The 20631-nt window shown below is 42.2% G+C and overlaps 1 protein-coding gene across 6 annotated transcripts in view; it reads left to right on the top strand.

Annotated features, from left to right (window-relative positions):
• The window catches only part of AUTS2 (activator of transcription and developmental regulator AUTS2), a 1090636-nt gene that overhangs the window by 1058487 nt on the left and 11518 nt on the right, over positions 1–20631 (top strand). For all 6 annotated transcript variants that reach the window (XM_074263989.1, XM_074263992.1, XM_074263990.1 and 3 more), the window contains 6 exons: positions 2411–2506; positions 5903–5974; positions 7487–7516; positions 10566–10637; positions 16109–16250; positions 19228–19305. In XM_074263989.1, coding sequence (XP_074120090.1) covers positions 2411–2506; positions 5903–5974; positions 7487–7516; positions 10566–10637; positions 16109–16250; positions 19228–19305 — 490 coding nt within the window. The remainder of the gene's footprint in view (positions 1–2410; positions 2507–5902; positions 5975–7486; positions 7517–10565; positions 10638–16108; positions 16251–19227; positions 19306–20631) is intronic.

The following is a 20631-nucleotide window of genomic DNA, read 5'->3' as shown; positions in this document are numbered from 1 at the left end:
AGTGGATTTAGTTCCATATCAATTAGGATGCAAAGTTTGCTGCTTCATTGAAGAGAGGGAGACAGAATGAAATAAAAAAGGGAAAGGGAAGGTACAGCCCTGAAAGGAGGGGGAAAAAAATGGCAAGCTGACATGTTTCAATAATTGCCTGGAAGCAGCCAACATATGGAAATGAATTATTAATATAAGGCTTCAATTATCATGCATTTTTTACAGGTTATATAACACAAGGCAGGCAGGAGGAGAGAATGAACGCTAAAGAGGCTTTTGACCAAATAACTGCAACTGGTCCATTAGATTCTCCCCAAATGTTTGACTTGAAGCCCTGGTTCTATTTTGTTCCCTTTCTCAACTAAATAGCCAGGATTGTCCCTCACTTTGGTACTAGATTGAATAGTGAGTAGAACTCTCTCAAGTTCTCTTCAAATTTGTTAAGTGGGGAGGAAGGTCTCCTTTTGGAGTTATGCAAACAAAAACCAACAGGCCTTTAAAGAAGTCTTTCTGAAGAGGTAGAAAGATGGTCCCTGTCCACAGGGAGCTTCCAGTCTAATGGAGGAAAACCATGTATCAGGAGCAGGAAGATGGACACAGAGTAGGTGAAATTCACTTGACGTTAGCAGCAGGAGGGACCAGGAGAGATTTCCTGTAGAAAAATGGGTTTTGAAGGAAGCCAAGGAACTGAGCCTTTTCACATGTTTTTGCTCTGAAAATTAAGAAAAAATCATTTTGAAATTCAAGTTTAGTTTAAATGTAAAAATGGTTCGATTGTTTTTAATGAAAGTGATATAATTTAACAAAAAAATTCAAAATAGGATTTTCATGTACCTGTTGACCTTAGTGGGTTGTTCCAAGGCCAGGGGAGGGGATGAGAAGGCGGAGTGTCTTGTTGGAGAAATTGCAAACAGGCCGGTGTAATTGGATCCTCCAGGGATCGAAGGTTGGGGAAGAGTAAGAAAATGACCGAGTTGGGCAGAACTATTATGGAGAGCTCCTTAGATGCCAGGTAGAGGAAGTTAGGTGACTTGGCCAGATCACGCAGCAGGTCTCACAATTGTCCACTCGGGTCCTTGCACTGGACCTCTTGGATGTCGCGTTGGCCCTATTGTGGGCCATCCAAGTGCGCCATTCATTAAAGAAAATCTGCCTCAGTACCATGTAAATGGCCTTTTATTCCCCTCATCTTTGAATAGAGCAATAACATTTATTTAATATCCTTACGTGATTGATTAGTAGGCAGCATTTAGAATTGATCCAGTGGGGTTTGGAAGCAGCAGTGGAAATCAGTCATCCAAGAAACAAGCATTTATTAAGTGCTGACTGTGTACTAGGCTTTGCTAAGCTCCAGGGATACAAAGAAAGAAGCAAAGTAGCCCCTGCCCTCACACACATGCACACAGAGTAAATATCAAAGTACAAACCAGTTGGGGAGGTACTAGTAGCTAGGGGAATCATGAAAAGGCTCCATAGAGGGAAGGTGGCGCTGGGAGCCAGTAGACCATGACTCGGCTCTTGTGATTTTAGGCAAATCACCTAATATTTCTTCTTCTGTTGAAAGGAAGGGGTTTGGCCGGATGACCTTTCAAGGTCCCTCCAACCTCTAAATCCTACAAAAAAGACAAGCTTTGCATGCTGAGCCAGACTGTATTTGATGTTGGAAACTCTTTGAAAACAAAAGCAATACTTAAAAATCGGGTTTATTGTAGGCTTGTATTTTGTGGAGGCGAACCTCCTTCTCCTACTGGCTTCCATCTTGTTGGAGAATGGGTGGACTTCATTTAAACAAAAAACATAGTAAATGTGTTTCTTCCAGAAATATTTATCATCATCTTAGGAAATTAAATTGTCCCCAGTGTCAGACAGTCCACCAGAATAAGCTAATGAAGCAAGAATTGTGAATATTTTCTCATTTCCTAGAGAAACTATTAAAAATCTAAAGTACTAATTGAGTTTTAATGGTATAAAATCCTGGAACTCATAAAGACTTGCTTCTTTCTTGCTTTTTTTTTAATTAACTTGTAATTTTCTGGGCATCTTATTTGGCTCAGCACCCCCTCCCACCCCCCCTTTGATATGCATTAACATCTCTAACCATTTAGGACTTCTATCCAATTTAACAATTAATAATTAGAAAAGCTCCCTTCGTAATGATGGCCTCATCCGGGACATCATTTGTTGGCTGATTAATTCTGAACTACTTTTAACTTGTTCAAGTTAAACATTCACGGCACATCTGTGTGTTCATTCCATGGGCCCCTTTGACTAATGGCACTGAACGGAGCCCACTAGTTTGCTAATGTCTAAGTCATTCTCCGTGGAGGGGGGGAGGAGGGTTCGAGGGTTTCCGTTGGCTTTTGCAAACCTCCTATTCAGTCTTTTCTCTTTTCTCCCCCACCTTGTTTTTGGCTTGTAGCTGTTTCATTCATATCCTCCTGCCGTCTCGGGCATCCCCCCTATGATCCCGCCTACTGGTCCATTTGGGTCCCTGCAAGGAGCATTTCAGCCCAAGGTAAGACCAGTTTCTGAGCATCCGCACGGCGGGTCAATGCTAATGTCTGGGTGCAGTCTGGTGTTTGACCCTTCTGGCAGGGAGGACCCCCAGGGCTCGGACACAAAGATTTTGCTCCCATTTGACCAGCAAAAACCTTAACCTATGACATTTCATGGGCCCCTGATTTCTTTTGGGACAGGATGCAATTGTCTCTGAAATATACCTTCCATAAATATCATGGCGACCTAGCTTTTTATGAGAAATACTTATAAAAGTCCATAAGAGAAAGATACCACTTTAAAAAAAAAATCAAGTTTTTATTAAGTATTATTAAGTATTCTTTCTTTCTTTTTTATATTAACATTAAGTATTAATTTATTAAGTTTCTAAAACGTGCCAGTGACTTGGAGTAGAAAAACAAAACAAAACCGACCCTGCCCTTAATGACCTCAAATTCTGTGAATCAATTAATTAACGAACAATTTCCCACTATGTATCATGCACTTTAGATACAAAGGTAAAAGTGAAATAATCCTGACCCTCAGTAAGAGCTTATTAAGTGTGCTAACTCTAGAGACCCCAAGACATACAAAGAATTGGGTCCTACCATTAAGGAGCTTCCCCTCCTAGTAGAAGGAGGTCTGTGTGCAAAACATACAAGAGAGGTACAAAGTAACACGGAAGGAGGAGGAAGGGGGATAGTGGAAGGCTCCTGGTGCTTGAAAATGGCTCATGGTGGGTGCTTTTTGCCAAGGTGCAAATTCCATCACACACTCCCTCATGGGACTGTGCGAGCTGCATTCTGCCCTGGCGGGTCACCGCCTTCACAAGTGAGTGAGCCTCTGCTGCCCTGCCCATGCACGTTTCCGTTTGGGAGCTGGCACTGGGCAGGAGAGTCAGCATGGAGGGCCGGTGCCCTTTCTTCAAAGATAGTTTATCTCCGAGACGGACTAGAACACGCAGTCACCTTCTCGCCCTTAAAGCCAGCCATTGTCAATTGAAAATTGGCCCTGCCATCTTTTAATTATCAGGCCATAAAAGAGTGAATTTTGTTTGGGTTTTTCTTGTCTTTGTATTTTTTTCCTTCTCCCCTTATTCCATGATGACACTGAAAACCAGGGATGGAGAATCTCATGGAGGCTGGGAGCATAAAATCAGAGCTTGAAAGGGACCTGAGATCACAGATGAGAAAACTGAGCAGACAATTATGCGATAATTGTCTGAGGCTGGATTCAGATCCAGGTCCAAGTCCAAGATCCACTCTATCCCGGACTGCCTCTCCATTTGGATCCAGATCCTCCCTGAGGATATCACCACATTTCATAATTTTCTAACAGGTTTTTAACATAGTAACTGGGTGAACTTGGCCACTCACCCCTCTGGTTCCTCACTGGCAAATACGGTCTGGATGACCGCTGATATCTCCTTCAGTCTAGATCCAGAGATTACCAAAAAAAAGAATTGTCCTAAAATTCTGAAACATGCACAGAACTGAAAGGGACAGCTATGGAAACTCGCTCTGTTTCCAAAGCAACATTTCTCCCCGAAGGCCAAGATCAGAGGCTGATGAGGTCATTGTCCTTCACTGGCTGACCACATCATGGTTCCCCTCCCCAAAGCGTGCTTCCCCAACCCCTCAATCACCCCTCTATAGACAGCAACGCGGCCCTCACATGTATGTCCCTAAAACCGAGTACTAGGTCATTTAATAAATTAGTCCTTTTTTCTCCTCTTTTCCCTCACTTACAATTATCCAATCGCACTGAAAACTACATCTGTGCAAGGAAGTGTCTCTCCTAGTGTTGAAATAGGTCCTTCTTGGCCTTCTTACTGATTGAATATGTAGATTGCAGTTCATTAGTGGAGTTCTTCATATGTATGCTAATCAGGCTGTTAACAACTCTGTAGATTAATTGTTAGTTGGGCTGCAGCTGATTTCTTTATTTTTTTTAAATCCCCCTCCCTCTCCAGCACTCCCCCTTCTTCTCCCTCCCTTGTCGGAAGTGCCCCCAGCCTCAGGGACTCCTTTCCCCAGACCAGTTCATGTCTTTGTATGGACACAAAGACGCAGAGTATTCTTTAAAAGAGATATTCATAGGAACGTACATTTGGAATCAGAAGGGATCCGAATGTTGCCATTGACACTAGCTGAGGGATCCCGAGCAAGTCATTCACCTCAGCCTCCCTTTGATAACAGTAACTGGGGAAGAAGGGGTGAAGGGATGATAGTAATTGCACCTACCTTTGTCATAAGCCAGAGAATCTGTGTACACTGTGTGACAAACCGTAAAGTGTTTATAAGTGCTATTTATATAAACATATATATATAAAATATGTAAGTAGCTGTTATTATTAGATCCTGATCATTCATCATGGGGATGATGTCACGTCTTCCTTTCTTCCCTCCTCCCGCTCCCTTCCCCCCACGTTGCACCCTCACAAAGGAAATCCTGCGCTGGGTGAGGGCAGGATGGGGTGGAGAGCGTGTGCTCTTCCAAAGGGTAAGACCCCGATGACAGGAATTAGTAAGAATTACTTATGAGCAATGGCGGGAATGGAAATGATTTACTCAGGAAGTCGAATTACTTTTAAATCATTTATGTACTATTTAATGATCAAACTGGGAGGTCCCCAAACCCAGTTCTCTTGTCTCATTTCCACCCTTGCTAATGAGTGATTCCCGTGTGTGAATCCTGACTGTTGTATGCCAGTTAAAATTCAGAACGTTAGCTCTCTAAATGTCTCTAAAACACTCCGAGGTTCTCTGATGGGAGACACCTGATATCGTAAATTGTTCTAATGCTCATTTAAGCATTTCTTGGACTTGTTTTGGTGATAAAGCAAAAAGGAAAAAGGAAAAAAAAAAAAAGAAAGACAGAAGCTAAAACATTAAGGGAAAGAATACTGTCTAGCAATTAGCTGAAAAGAAAAAAACAATTTAATCTTTAGCTCATGAAAACTGTCAGTTCATCAGTTTGGGGTCGAATAACTGAAGAATAGTAGGTTGGGTTCAAATTCTGCTTCTGACATGTATCGCTTATGTGACTTTAGGCATGTATTTCACCTCTCTCAATTTCCTCATCTATTAACTGAGGGGATTGGACCTAGAATCCCTCCTACCCTTAACTCTACAATCTTAGGGTTCTGTGATTCGTGTTTCATTAAAACGGGTCACATCACTCTTCTAACAAATTTGGTTTCATGCTAGCCTCCAAAAGGTCACCCTCTGGTGAGTTTATTTGAAATAAAGCAAACATGTAAGACTCCTCAAAGATAATTTAATTAATATTTAGTCACACCTTAAAATAAACAAAATAGCATTTATCCTGCATGGAAAGCCATTGTTTACAAAATGCAGAGAACGTGGTACCTCCTAATAACTTGTCTAATTCATGGCTGTTGTGACATTTGTAGACGTCTAATCCAATTGATGTTGCTGCTCGACCTGGGACAGTCCCCCACACTCTCCTACAAAAAGACCCGAGGGTAGGTTCAAAGACACCTGCATGTGCTCAGAGAAAAAATGTTCTTTTTATCATCCATTTCAGTCCCTGAAAGAAAATGTCTATTCCAGTAATAGCCACCTGGCTCACTCTTGCTTCAGGTAGGAGGTACGGTGGGAAATAGTTTTTCCTGGGAGAAAGAGGGGCTTCCTTTGAAAGGTCCAAACCTGGGAAATAGGGCTCCCGTCTAGTTAAATTTCTTCCTTCTTAGCAACTCCCCAAGTGACTTTATTCCAATCTCTTGCCTGATTTTTGTCATCCTCTTCTGTTTCCTGCCTTTCAAAAGAAATCCCTATAAGATGCCCTACAGAGAATCTGTTTCAACTGTTAGAAAAGAATGATGGGTTTGGAGGCCAAATTGGAGACCCTGGGTTCAGATTTCACTGCTGGGTGACCAGAAACAAATCTCTTCATATGGAATTGGCTTTCCAGCTCTAAAACTATAACCTTAAGTACTGGTGCTGTTTTTTGTTGTTGTTGTTGTTGTTGTTGTTGTTTTTATCATCATTTCTGTCCTCACTGAACATCGGGGCATATCCAGTTTTCCCCAGAAATCTAAAGGCGTTCTACAAGGCTAATAACAGTGCCTTATTTATCTAACCTAGAGCAGAGAGACTTTCCCCCTTGTCCCTTCCCCAGGGAACAATTGGCAGTGATATGATGGGTGTATTTGTAAGTCATCGATTACTTAGAGGGCTTTTGTGTGAATATGATTATTATATGTACATCAATGATTACTTTTTTTAATGCTGTCCTTCCTCCCTTCCCCAATAATATTTTTCTATCTAACAGACAAAAGGAAATTAATGACTGATGACCAGAGGTTGGGGTCAGAAATGACTCAGATTTATAAGTATCTCTATCATGTTTTAATGTGTCTCTTGAGATTTTTTAATGTTGTCCAGTCAAGTTGAATTTTGCCAGGAATTCAGATGCGGGGCTGGGGCTTAGTGTAGTTCTAGGGACAGGCTCCTCAGCCATGATCTTTAAGAGTTCTCTTGGCAGCAGCCCGTCTCCACTGTCTGTGCTCCCCCATTGTTAGTGCTAGGTAGACTGAGTTTCCAAGCCGAGAGCTTGTGAGACTCCGTGTGCCCTTTAAGCTCAGGAAGCCTTTGGTGCGGTTTGGAAGGGGGTTTTATATCCTGTGGGAGGAGATTTCAGCCCTTTAGCCTGTATGAGGCAAGCTCTTCTATTGATTTTGCAGCAAATAGTCTTCCTTGGACGCAAGTTGTAGTTTGAGAAGACTTGCTTCGTAGCTGGCTTGTGTTTGTGTAGCAGGGCTCATGGCTCATGAGGTGGGGAGGGGGAAGGGAAGCTGGGCACTTAGTTCTACGGATACTGTGAAAATGGGCTAATTATTCTCCAAAAGGGCTTCATTTAAAAGTAAAATTCTAACATTTTAATTTCCTCTCCTAATGAAGCAATACAAATTTGTTAATTAGAGCAATTGTTTGAGTGACAGGCATGTAACCAAATTGTCATTTTCTCTTCACAGTTGACAGATCCGTTCAGGCCAATGTTAAGGGTAAGGCATCTTCCAGAAATGCTTTTTCTCTGCTTCCACTCTGAAACACAAATCCATTATCAAGAAAGTGGTCTGTCAGGCAGGTGGCTGGGAGAGAGGGATTCCTCCGCTCAGATGGTTTTCACGTAGCCCAGAGTCTTAACTGCTGTTGTTGTCAATGCCATTTCCTTAAAAATATAAGGTTAGGGTTATTAAGAAGTGAGTGGACTCATACCTTTCTCCCTCCCTCTCTGTGGATGTACCCAGTGGCTCTTACCCAGGATCACACAGCCAGAATATTCTTAAAAAAGTAAGATTGGAACTCGGATCTTCTCGGTTCCATTACCAAATGGACTTCCCATGACTAGGGAAAACAGCTCTAAAACAAAACAAAACAAAACTATTGGCCGAAGATTTAATTTAACTTTGCTATAGGAAAATGGAAATTGATCCGTATTCAGCGCCTGGTTTTGGTTGCTGACTCCCCAATTATCCAGTTAACAAATATTTACTCAGCTCTTCGTTTAAACCAGGCAAAGTCGTCCCTGCCAAGTTTTGCTTTTCAGCATGAAGCTTTGCCGTCACTGCTGGTGACCAAAATTCATTGAACTGTTGCTTTCAACCTGTGTATAAACTTGGAAAAGTCTCCTCTTCTTGGGTACCATTTTCTTCCTCTTTAAAATGAAGGGCAGGACTAGATTCCTTTCAGTTCTAGAACCCTGATGCCATAGTCCTAAGATGCTAAGTTCTATAAAAACATTGCTGGGCACTGATTTAATATGGGTGATTAAATATGTATGTGGTCAAACTCAAAATCTGAAGGAATTTCTTTCTTGCAAACTCAAACTTTTTTAGTGAAAAATTAGTTAGCAGTGATTATATAGTCTAGGTCCTTCATTTTTATTTTATTTATTTATTTTTTTTTTATTCATTTTTCCAAATTATCCCCTCCCTCCCTCCACTCCCTCCCCCCGATGGCAGGTAATCCCATACATTTTACATGTGTTACATCCTTCATTTTATAAAGAAAAAAAATGGACCCAAGTTGTTGACTTACTCAAGCTTCCATTACTTGAAGATGCAAGCCAATGGAACCCTTGAGTGGGCAGATTTTTAGTGGGATATGTTTCTTTCTGTTCCTGACCATTCTTTTAATCAATTATTTATTTATTTATTTTGGTGATAGCTTTTTAATTTTATTTTACATGCAAATGATAAGTATATATACACACACATATATATACACATACATATATTGGATTTAATTATTTTTTAACATGTTTAACATATATTGGATTACTTGCTATCTAGGGAAGGGAGAGAGGAAAAGGAGGGAAAAATTTGGAACACAAGGTTTTGCAAGGATCAATGTTGGAAAATGATCCATACATATGTTTTGAAAATAAAAAGCTGTAATAAAAAAAATTGCATGCAAAGATAATTTTCAACATTCATACTTGTAAAACTTTGTGTTCCAAATGTTTCTTCCTCCTTCCCTATCTTCCCCCCTCCCCTAGACTGCAAATAATCCACTATAGGTTAAACTTGTGCAGTTCTTCTAGACAGATTTCCATATTGATCATTCTGCACCCAAAAAAAAAAAAAATCAGATCAAAAGAGAGAGGATGAAAAAAGAAAAAAAACAAAGTGAGCAAACAATATCAACAGAGGTGAAAATTGTGATCTCCACACTCAGTCCTCATACTCTGGATGCAGAGGGCCCTCTCTCACAAGTCCACTAGAATTGGCCTGAATTACCTCATTGTTGAAAAAAGCCAAGTCCAACCATTCTTTTGGCACGTGATTAGGTGGACAAATTGATTGGGGTGGTGGAGGAAGAGAGGAGAATATTGTCTTCCCCTGAGATGTCACGTCAATATTGATTTGTTCTTTTTGTTTGTGAAGAGATCCTGGGTTCTTCAGTTAAGGATAAGAAACTAAAAGCTCGAGAAGGGCTTGGGTTTCAGGTCCAAACTGCAAAATTGCTGCCCCACATCCAGACCAGCAGTCAAGATAAAACCAGATTCCTAACCTTGATAACCAGTTAACTTTCCCTAAGCATTTACCAAGGGCTGGGCTATAGGGACTGTGTGAAAGGGGATGCAAAAGCAGAATGTGTCCCTGGCCCCAAGTACCCCATAATCCAGCTGGGGAAGCAGAGCATTCACATGTGAAATGACAAACACATTTACCGAGCAACCTATTAGCCATGAGCCAGATTCCAAGGGACAGGAGGGAGAGTTAGACGGTACACAAAGGGGTGCTTTCCAGACAATGAGAATGGGGGTGATCAGAGGAAGGAAAGTGCATTTTCCCCGGTGCGGATAAAATGAGAACATCAGAAAGGGTAGTCAGTCAACAAGCATCGATTAAGTGCCTACTGTGTGCCAGGTTAAGGTCCAGAGATACATAATCGCATGGAGCTCACCCTCCAGTCAAGAAAAACAGGAGAATGCTCAATCTCGGCAAGGCCCTAGAATTCAGGGGTAAACACATGGGAAAAGTGAGTTTTGTTATCAATATGGTGGCTGTCTTTTTGCTTCCTTGATAGAAAGAAGAAGAGGGGGAGACGTGGAATTTGCTTTGGGCTTTGTATGTTCTGGCTTTGCCTCGGTTCACAGACACTACTGTATTACGTATGGAGGCTGATGGGAATTAGTAGCATAGCAACATTGGGCTAAGTGGAAATCCTTCCTCTGCCAGTGACTGCTTATGCCAGTTGGCACCAGAAAAGAAAGAAAGAAGAAGCACAAAGCAGGGTCCAGGCTTTTCTTTCTGGGATCTGGGGAGGTCCTCATCAAGCGTAATTTTTTTGAGCGGTGGCCAGCTTTTTTTCAGGTTCACTGGGGGAATGAATGGAGGCAATTCTGTGATCCTCTCCTGGCGGGTTTTGTGACTGTTGTGAGTGTTTTTTCCAGAGCCGCTGATGTAGAGCGCTCTCGAAGTACAAAGTGCCCTTGTTGCTTACTGGAGGATGGGGGAAGCTCACGGCCGATAACTCTGCCTCCAAAAGCTTCACGGGGTGCAAGTTCACTTTCTCTGAAACTTCTTTTCTTGTTTCTTGTTCCAGAAACCAGGGAAATGGTGTGCAATGCACGTTCACATTGCTTGGCAGATTTACCACCATCAGCAGAAAGTCAAGGTCAGTGTGGTCCCTGCATCGGGGATCTCACGGTCGACGGAACCATCTTGGGGAGGGATGGGAGGCGTAATAATGGGCATAATAGGCTCAGAGGGCCTGCAGCCTTTTCCTTGTGCCCTTCCAGAACTGAAGGCTCATTAGTTTTCAGAGTTCATTTGTGGCTTTTATACAAACCCATTTCATAGATCAGGTAACTGAGGTCAAAACAGCCTGGCTCATACAGCTGGCAAGTGGCTAAAAGTGCATTCAGGGTTCTCCATCTGCTGCACTGAGATGCATCTTGCAGCCTCTGAAAAACCTACAAAAACTGCTCAGTGACCAGAAACCTCCAGGAAAATTAGGAAACAAAGAGAAAAGTTCCCTGGTGATTTTCCTCTCTCATGATTCTTTTGTCCAAGTTTGATCTCAAAGTATTTAACTATGGATTGAGCCCTCAAAGCAAAGACGCTGAAAAGCCTATTGCCGAGCACAAGGAGAAAATTCATAATAAGTATGCTGGATATTGTGTGCCCAGGGAGAGCTGTGATCGAAATTTCCAGGGACGCGCGGGATTGTTCTGTTATTTGTCTTCCTGCCAAAGGCGCTTAACAACCATATGTCTGTTAGATGCAAGGTGGTCTCTCTGATAGAGGAGAAGGTGAAAGGGAGCGCCTCTGGAGGGACACCGCTCTGCGCTGTGGCTTATTAAAGAGAATGAAAACTTCCTCGATAGAATGGAAGAAATAATCCATAAGGGGCCCCTCAGAAATAAAAGGATTTGTGAAGGCAGAGGGAGATGGGGACGGCGGGGGTTTGAGAGGCTGACAAATGGAAACTGTGGCGGGGAAAGAGCGAGAAGGACAAGGGGGCAGCTGGGAGAGCCGGGCCCCCGATCGGGAAGGCTCCTCTTCCTGAGTGCAAGTCCAGCCTCGGACTGGGTGACACTGGGCCAGTCCCTGCACCCTCTCTGCCTCAGTTTCCTTATCTGTCAAATGGGGATAATAATGGCACCTTCCTCCTGGGGGTGGTTATGAGGGTCAAATGAGGTAATAATTGTAAACTACTTAACACAGTGCTTGGTACATAATAAGTTGTATATAAATGTATTATTATTATTAGTAGTAGTAAATGAGATGATATTTATAAAATATATAGTCTGATGCTGGCCCATAGTGAGCGCTTAGTTAATGCCTGTTTCTTTTCTTCTAAAAGACTTGCGCAGACCCTTCAGAGGTTCTGTAAATCACAGGGTCACTCGGCCAGAATATTGTTAGAATGGAACCTGAATTCCAATGGAGCAGGTTACTTAGCACATCATGGAGTCCCACTGTTTTTGGGACAGATAATATGTCTAGAAGAGCCATAAAAAGATTTTGCCTGACTTTTAAGTCCTGAGGGATTTAAGGGAAGGATTTGCTCACTTCTTCTAATTGATTCTCCTCTTTTGGAGGAGATAGTCCCCTATGGGACGTGAACAGAAAGAATAGATGGCATTTGGTATTCAGGATTGACAATAATTAGTTTCTTTTAAATAGTGCATTCAGGTGTCTATACCCTTGAAACTCCAGCGTTATTTCCATTTCATAGAAGAGAAAACCGAGATCCAGCAGTTGTGACTTACCCATAGTGACCTGGCTAGGGCATGTCACCAGTTACGGCCGTTTCAGTTCTCCGCCCAGTGCTCATAAAACTGCTTCAATGGAGGCCATTTGTGTGAAAATCAGAGGAAATGACACTAGAGGAGTTGCTACAGACCGCTTGGCCAGAGGGAGGAAATGGATGATGAGCTCAGTTTCTGAAGCTGACAGACCCAGGGATATAATAGACTAATACAGATTTTTGACTACATTTTTGCTAGAGCCTCTGACCAAAGGATCTTTGCATTCCTCACTGATAGTTTGTTCTGTCAAAAAGTAGAGCAAGTGGTCAAGAACAATGAGGATTTTTACAAATACGAGGGGACCCTGAAAAAGTGACAGTGTCATCTTGGAGTTGATGTTTGTGAAGGACAGTCGGCAGAGATGGCCTTGACCCTCGAGACAGCCAAATAAAGAAATTTCCTATAAGTTATAGCGGCATTGCCGAGAAACTTTAAAAGGGAAACCAGTTTGAGAGCGTCTCAAAAATGAAATTTTGGGTTTCAGTCATTTCAGTCATGGTTAACTCTTCATGACCCCATTTGGAGGTTTTTGGCAAAGCTATTGGAATGGAAATATTGGAAACTGAAGCAAATAGAGTTAAGTGACTTGCCCAAGATCACACAGCCAGGAAGTGCCTGAAACTTCCTGAGGTCAGGTCTGGAGCTCTGTACACTATGACATCCTCTAACTGCCAACGTTACGAATAATTCTAGAAAAAACTAGACTTGTTTAAAGGTTCTTAACTTGAGACTGGAGAGCTGTATGTTTGGGGGCTTTGGTTTGGTTTTTTTGTGTGTTTGTTTGTAATTATATATTAATTTTAAAATATTATTTGAGAATGTGTCCTTGACATACACCCAATTTAGAGCCTTTGATCCAAGAGCCAGGGTTTTGTTGGGGCCACTCGAACCAGCCTCTAAGAGCCAATTATTAAATTTTCAGCATGAACTTTTATTTATAACTCAGAAATAAACAAATACTATAAATCAGGGCTGGATTTTTTTGTTTTTATTATCTAGACTAATAAAGTGATGGAAAAATATTAATAATGAATATTAAACTTTTCTCCTCAGGGAGCCAAGTGTTACCCTTTTACCAGCCCCTCTGCTTAGAGCCTTCACTGAGCTTAGCCTTTAAAAAACCTTACGTGGGAAATGAAAACAACGCCGAGGGGGAATTTTTTTAAATAACAAAAACGTAGAACAGGATAGTTTTCAGGAAATCTTGAGACCGCAGGATGAGCCTGGGCTTGTAGAAATTGTTAAGGATGACAAAGAGGCTCCCTTTTTATAATCTGTGTTTGAGATCACAAAGAAAAGCAGATGGTGACAGAATGCAAAGGGTGAATGAACAGTTTTTGAAAATAGAGATGGCATCGAGGAAGTCATTCGAAATGATAAGGAAGAGATTGGATTCATTATGAATCATTCAAGTAATGAGACTAATGTGATTGGGGGAGAAGGGGCTTACTTGACGAAGAGACAGAGAGAGAGACAGAGACAGAGACAGAGAGAAGAGAGAGAGAGACAGAGAGAGAGACAGAGAGAGAGATAGGGACAAAGGAGGAGAAGGAGAGACAGAGAGAGAGGGAGAGAGAGTAGATGAGGGGGAAAGATGAAGAAACAGAGGAGGGGAAAGAGAAGAGGAAAGAGCAATGGATAGAGAGAGAGACTTGAACTCATAAACATTTGAAGGAGGCAGCGATGGCCTAAGGGGCAGGGCACTAGAATTAGAGGGTCCCAATCTCTTTCAGCTCTAAATCTTTGGTTCTCTTCAAGGAGCCAGTTTGTTTAGTCTGAAGAAGATAGGACTGGAGCATCTCTATCTAAAGTTGGAAGGACTGTTGTGTAAGAAGGATCAGACTAAGTCAGCATAGCTCCAGTGGTCAGAAGTTGGACTAAAGGATGGACGTTGTAGGGAAGCTGACTTTGGATCTGTACGTCAGAACTTTCCAAGCTGTCAGAGCATGAATGTGCTGCTTCCTTGGAGGGCGAGCTCTCTCTTGGAAAGGTCTTAAAATGACAATTTTCTGGGGACTCGGCCCCTTAGGTCCCGTGATGTTTCCACGGTTTGAGTATTCATTTATGCGTTCTACATTTGAAATCCCTTTGACTTTTCACTCTTAAGCTTATAGCTCATTGCCACTCATTTGTCCTGCTCCTTGGTTTTCCAAAATGCACGTAAACGTGCTCTCTAGTGGTACTTCCCTTGGACTCTATAAGCTCCCGTAAGGTTCAAGGAATCCTTTTAGTTTTAGTAAGAAAATCAGAGCATTCTAGATAGGCCTGGTCTAGCTCCTTCTTCCTTAGAGTAAAGCTGACTGACAACTTTTATCTGCTGCAATTCAAGTAGAAAGACATTTCCAAAAGGAGATAGCTATGTTCATCTTCTTTTTGGTAAGCTCCGCGTCTAATCCCTAGGTCCCAGTTTGCTTCATGGACCTGAGTTGTAGTTAATAGAGCTGTGCTCTGTACCATGTAATATTGAAAGGGTTTATTTGCCAGGCAGATTGGGAGGGGTGATCAAGAGATAATCTCTCTTTCCCCCCCTCCCCCCTGATCACTAGTGAATTAAAAGCTTAGCTTGGGGTTTTGATTCTTCCTAATTATAGTAGGAGGCCTCTCTATGTGATTTTGGGGGCTTTTCAGTGGAGATCATGCTAGCTTTTGTCCAGTTCTGGCCCTTTAACATGAAATTGTTGAATTCTTTTTTTTTTTTTAAACTATTGACCCCGCTTTGCTTTTTCTACATGATGGGGAGCTTTGGGAAACTGGCTCGTAGGCACACAGGAGGATTTTTCATAAGTGTAATATGTATTGGTCTTATCGTAATAGATCACGCTCTTGTAAAAGTCTAAACTATTCATTTATACAGCAAATTAGGCCTCCATTAAGAGTCCCTATTTAAAATATCATTTTGAATACTCTACGTTTGAAAACATGGTAAAAGTGGGCACTTCAGAGAAAGGAAAATAAACAAAACGAAGGCACGATGATGTGAGGGGAAAAGATTGGATTTGGAATCTGGAGATTTGAGTCAGAACATCATTTCTAGCACTTACTGGCCATGGAATATCGCTGACATCGCCTATCCTCCTGAGTTAAACGAGGTTAATGGACCCGGTGACCTCTAAAGCCCCCTCATTTCTAACTCTACTACCTTGGACGTTTGCTAGCAATATAACCCTGAACAAATAACCCTTCTCTAAAAGGGGGCTAACACACACCTCAGAAAATTATTGGGAGGATCAAAATTATTTAATTATCATTATAATTAATTAAGGTTATTTAATATTTGACTATTTAACTATTATTTTTACAATTAGAAATTTCTTAGTATTGGAAAATGGCTATACAATGTCTTACTTCCAACTGCAAAGCCACCTGTAGCTGGCCCTGAATAAGTTAAAAATACGTATGTTTGGGCCATGTCTTGGCTATAATCAGAAGTGTCCCATGGCATAGAGCAGGGCTTCTCAAACTACGGCCCGCGGCCCAGATGCGGCCCGCTGAGGACGTTTATGCCCGCTGGGTTATGGCAAATGGGAGGAGGGGCGGAGATAGAGTGGGAGCTTTTGTTTTTCCTATAGTCCAGGCCTCCCACAGTCTGAGGGACAGGGAACTGGCCCCCATTTAAAAAGTTTGAGGACCACTGGCGTAGAGATTACCACCATTCTTTAATTTTCCATCATTAGATTAAACATTTTATTTCCTTATTCAGGCCCTTAGTAGAAAAGTGACCTGGCACTCTTTGGGAAGCTCAGATGTGATTGGTGCTGACTGACCAAAAGCTGAATGTAATTCACTATTGTAAGGTTCGGATATTCATTCCAATTCCCTTTTATTTTTTCAGAAACAGATGCAATCAGACCCACATAAACTAGACTTCGGATTGAAGCCTGAATTCCTGAGCCGCCCACCAGGTCCCAGTCTCTTCGGAGCCATCCACCACCCCCATGACCTGGCACGACCGTCCACTTTGTTCTCTGCTGCTGGTAAGTCCATTAGGGCCCTTGCAAATAAGGTCCAGATGTCTGATCACCATCCCTCTATACACGAGGTCCGCGGGTGTTGCAATCGGCCAAATCACCTGTTACCTTTCTAGTTTGTCTCATTGCTGTTAAAAGAGAATGTGAGCAATTTTCAGATGCTGCTGCTCAAAGATGTGTTCTTTGAACTGAAATCCAGAACTCGGAGGTTTCAATCTCAGCTTTTTTTCTGAGCTGTGACCTTAGGTGGGCATTTATCTGCCCGTTACCTGTGAAATGAAGAAGGTAAACTATCAGTCATCCCCTGTAGGGTCATTTGCAGCTCTGGGTAAATAAGTGAGATCATGGTTGGAGTATGGTTTAATAATAGTGATGTATCACAGATCAAGGTCCGGGAGGAGCTTCAAGTGGCATCTGCTCTTCCGCCTCATATTAAGATGAAGAAAATTAGGGATTTGAATCCAGTTCTTCCTCTTTAGTGTTACATCAACTTAGTTTATTAATTAATTAATTAACTTTAATGAGCAGCACATAAGAAAAAGCATTTCCAGTAGAGGTCCACTAGTCTCAGAAGTGATTCCTCGGGGGTTCCAGTGATAAAAGAGCTTTCAAAAGATGTAGAATTGCAAAAGGTTCTCAGGGAGTGTTTCCACTTGCCATGAGAGTCTGCGTCTCTACTTGGTCTTGATGCCTAAGAATATGAGAAATGCTGTCCTCTTTTGAGAATCTAGAGTAGTGACCTAGTCCATCTTGTACCCTTTTCCAATGAACCTGAGAATAATCAGTATGCCTTTGGTGTCAAGACCTCCAGGGAGTGAGAGGGGATCATACAAGGAGAGTTTCTACACGCGACCTGTAGCTCTTCCAGTCTCTCAATTGGAAGGTACCTAAGAGGTCACTGACATCCTGGGTGAATTAGGTGTTTGGGGAGAATTCCATTCCCCTAAAGAATCACGATTTTATAGAAAGAAAGGAATTGAGCTAAATGTCAGGTTTTTCTTGTTCTGTTTTTTGTAAATCTGCTTTTGTAGTTCTTTTCCAAAAGGTGATTATTTTTTAGGTGAAGATGGTCTAGAGCAGGGATTTTTATCAGACAATTTCTGATGCTTGAGCTTTGTCTATCATCAAACCATAAGTGTTCATTTCAGTCCAAATCTTCCCGACTCTATTTGGGTTTTTTTGTTTGTTTATTTGTTTTTTAATTTTACATCTCTTTCTCCAGTTCATTTTACAGATGAGGAAACTGAGGCACACAGGGTTAGTTAACTAGCCCAAGAGTCACCCAGCAGTGAGTGTCTGAGGTTGGCCTGGAACTCAGGAAAATGAGTGAGAGCTGCCCAGTCAGCCAACCATAGCATACAGTCTGAGGGAATTGTGTGGAACAGAGCTGAATAAACTTGTCTGTGGTCGAGGGGTTTTGAGACTAACGTGAGACTTCAAGCTTTTTCTCGGCCAAAAGGTGACCTTGGAGAGCATCTCTTTTGGTGCTTTTTTTCCTTCTCCCTGTGGGTACCAAAAACAAACATCGACAGGTTCCCAGAGATTGACCTGGAAACTATCTCAGAGGTCAACCCGTCCTCATGTTACTGATGAGGAGTCCTAGACCAGGGACTTACCTGGGCCTAATTGATACTAGTCCCTATTAGGGTATCTGGGGAACACAGTGGACAGAGCACCAGGCCTGGAGCCAGGAGTCCAGCATGACCTCAGACACTCACTTGCTGTGTGACTATGGGCAGGTCGCGTTAGTCAGTGTGCCTCAGTTTCCTCCTCTGTAAAATGAGCTGCAGAAAGAAATAGCAAACCAAGAAAACCCCAAATGGCATCACATAGAGTCAGATACATCTTAAAAATGGCTAAACAGCAACTTTGGCTCTGGGAACTGACCTTGTGAGCTTTGGCATTTTTTCCCCTGAGTTGTAACATACCAGATGTAGATTTTGAACACAGATTTTCCTGTCATCACAAAGGATGGGAGCGATCGTTTTGTAAAAAAACTATGGCCATTACAAAAAGTATGAATAATTTAGTCAAGTGCTTAGGAAGTTTGAGCATTTGATATGGCATATTATGTTACTATGTTATGTTATGTATTGTGTCATTTTATGCTGTTATACAGGATATCCCAAAAATCTTTGTTCCATTTTATTTATATTTATGTTAATTTAGTTTAAGCTATATTATTGTTATGATACCTAAATTCAAGGGGTTATACCAGACAATATAAATATGACCCCTAAGAAATGAATCTACAAATGAACCGAGTAGATTTGAATTTAGAAAGAATTACGGCTGTCGTCTCCTCCAGGCCCCTCCTTTTGAAGCTGAGACACCAGAACCTAAAAAGATAAATGATTTGCCTGCCCCGAGCTCACGGGGCCAAGACTAAACTTCATTCTTAGCCTAATGCTCTTAAGACTGCAAAAACCACTCTCCTACATTGAGGCTTTATATTCTACCTTCTTCTTAAGACGATGTATTTATGACCCGAATCTTTCCTTGAAATTTCCAGAACTGTTTTGCCTTCCTTTCCCAAACAGTCCTTAAGCCCCTCCAGGCCTGCCCCCCGGTCGCCTCCTGCTCTGAATCTTGGCTCCTGTGTGGTCTCGTCGCTTCTGTCCCCCCCGTCCTTTTTCGAGTCCACAGGAACACTACTTAGCAACAAGGACATATCCTGATAATTATATACGCCCACCGCTCTGTTGGTGTTTGGCAAGCCCATTGGAGAAAGGAAGGAGAGAGGTCCGTGGCATTCAGGGGGAAAGAAATGCCTTTCTTTCCGTGTCTTAGCAGGAGCAGGGATTTCTTTTTTCACATTATTTGTTCCCTACAGGGACCCGAACTGACTTCAGTTATATTCATTTTTTTCTCTCTGCTCTCAGCTGTGAGCTCTGAATCAACAAGGAACAGACCTACCCAGCAGAGTCTGGCTTTGGTTCAGTGCTCCTTGTGACTCTCATTTTCCTTGTGTTATGCTTGGTAGGTGCTGCACATCCAGCCGGGACCCCTTTTGGGCCCCCACCCCATCACAGCAACTTCCTCAACCCCGCTGCTCACTTAGGTAAGTGGACTATTGGACAAAAAGCCTCCTGGCCCACGCATGGTTGAATGGACTTGGTCAGCGGGTTGCTGACGAGGTTCCCAGACAATCTAGTGGTAGGGCTGTGTGTCTGTCAGGCTCGGTTGCCCAAGAAAACAGCTTTCTTTTGCACACAGATTTCTTTTTAAAGAAGTCAAGGATCTTGCTTTAAATTTCAAAATAATCCTCTAACTCAGGGCATAAGGACTGGAGTAACGGTACCGATTTATTCCCTTTTTTGGTTGCTTGCAATGGCAAAACATCCCCAAGTTCAAAGGGAAAGCCTTCAAAGGGGACCCTTGTGCCTGGTCTGGTGCGAGGTGGACAGTGAGAGGTGGAAGTTGCTAACTTCTACCCCCCTTCCACCTCCCCGGGTTTGTGGGATCTGAACTTTAGGAGACAAAACACTCAGTATAGGCAGCTCTCACATTTGTAGATTGATCTATTCCTTTTAAAAATATTTTATTGTTTCCTCAATTACATGTATAAGCAATTTTAGCATTCATTTTTGAAAAGTTTGAGTTCCAAATTCCTCCCTCTTATAAAAAGGCAGGCAATTTGACGTAGATTATACATATGTAGTCATGAAAACTCATTTCCAGGTTCATCTCTTTGTAGTAAAGACTGAGTAATTTATATTTTGCCTCTTTTTCTTGTCCATTCATGGCTTCCACCAGACAAAGGCAGTAGCCACAGCCGGGGGGCCGTGTTCTTTTAACATGGATCCTCCTTGTATTTCTAGGCATCATACACATTACTCTCTCTTTATATTCTGGGCACAACATTTTGCAGAGTCAAGATTTTATTTGGAATTGAAAACATGTCTCTAATCCCTGATTTCTCAGAATTCCCTTTAGATTGAGTTTTGTTCCTCACTTATTTATTAGGGACTCTGGGTCAGGGGTACGTAATAAAAACAGAATATTATACTCCCCGTCCTCCAGGATTGGACTCTGGTAATCAGTCAACAAGCATTTATGAAGTGTTTACCAGGTACCAGTCACTGGGTTAACAGGGCAGAAAAGCAGTCCCTTCCCTCAAGGACCACACAAATGAACTAGATGCATACGAGATGTTTGAGACTAGATAATGAAAGGCAATCTGAAAGGGGAAGAAGGTGTGAACAGCTGGGACATCCAGGAAAGGTGCCTTATACAAAAGGTGAAGGCTTCAAGCTTAAATGGTGTTAGGGAGGGCAATTGCAGCGGTCCAAGTGTGAAGGACAGCTGATCCAAAGGTACCCCCTTAGGGGTTGGGGGGAAAGGGCTAGGCCACTTTAGCTTGATCATAGAGTGCAACGAAGAAGTA

The sequence above is a fragment of the Sminthopsis crassicaudata genome, chromosome 4 (assembly GCF_048593235.1).
Source record: "Sminthopsis crassicaudata isolate SCR6 chromosome 4, ASM4859323v1, whole genome shotgun sequence".
Taxonomy (NCBI): domain Eukaryota; kingdom Metazoa; phylum Chordata; class Mammalia; order Dasyuromorphia; family Dasyuridae; genus Sminthopsis; species Sminthopsis crassicaudata.
This window is presented reverse-complemented; position numbering and strand designations above follow the sequence as displayed.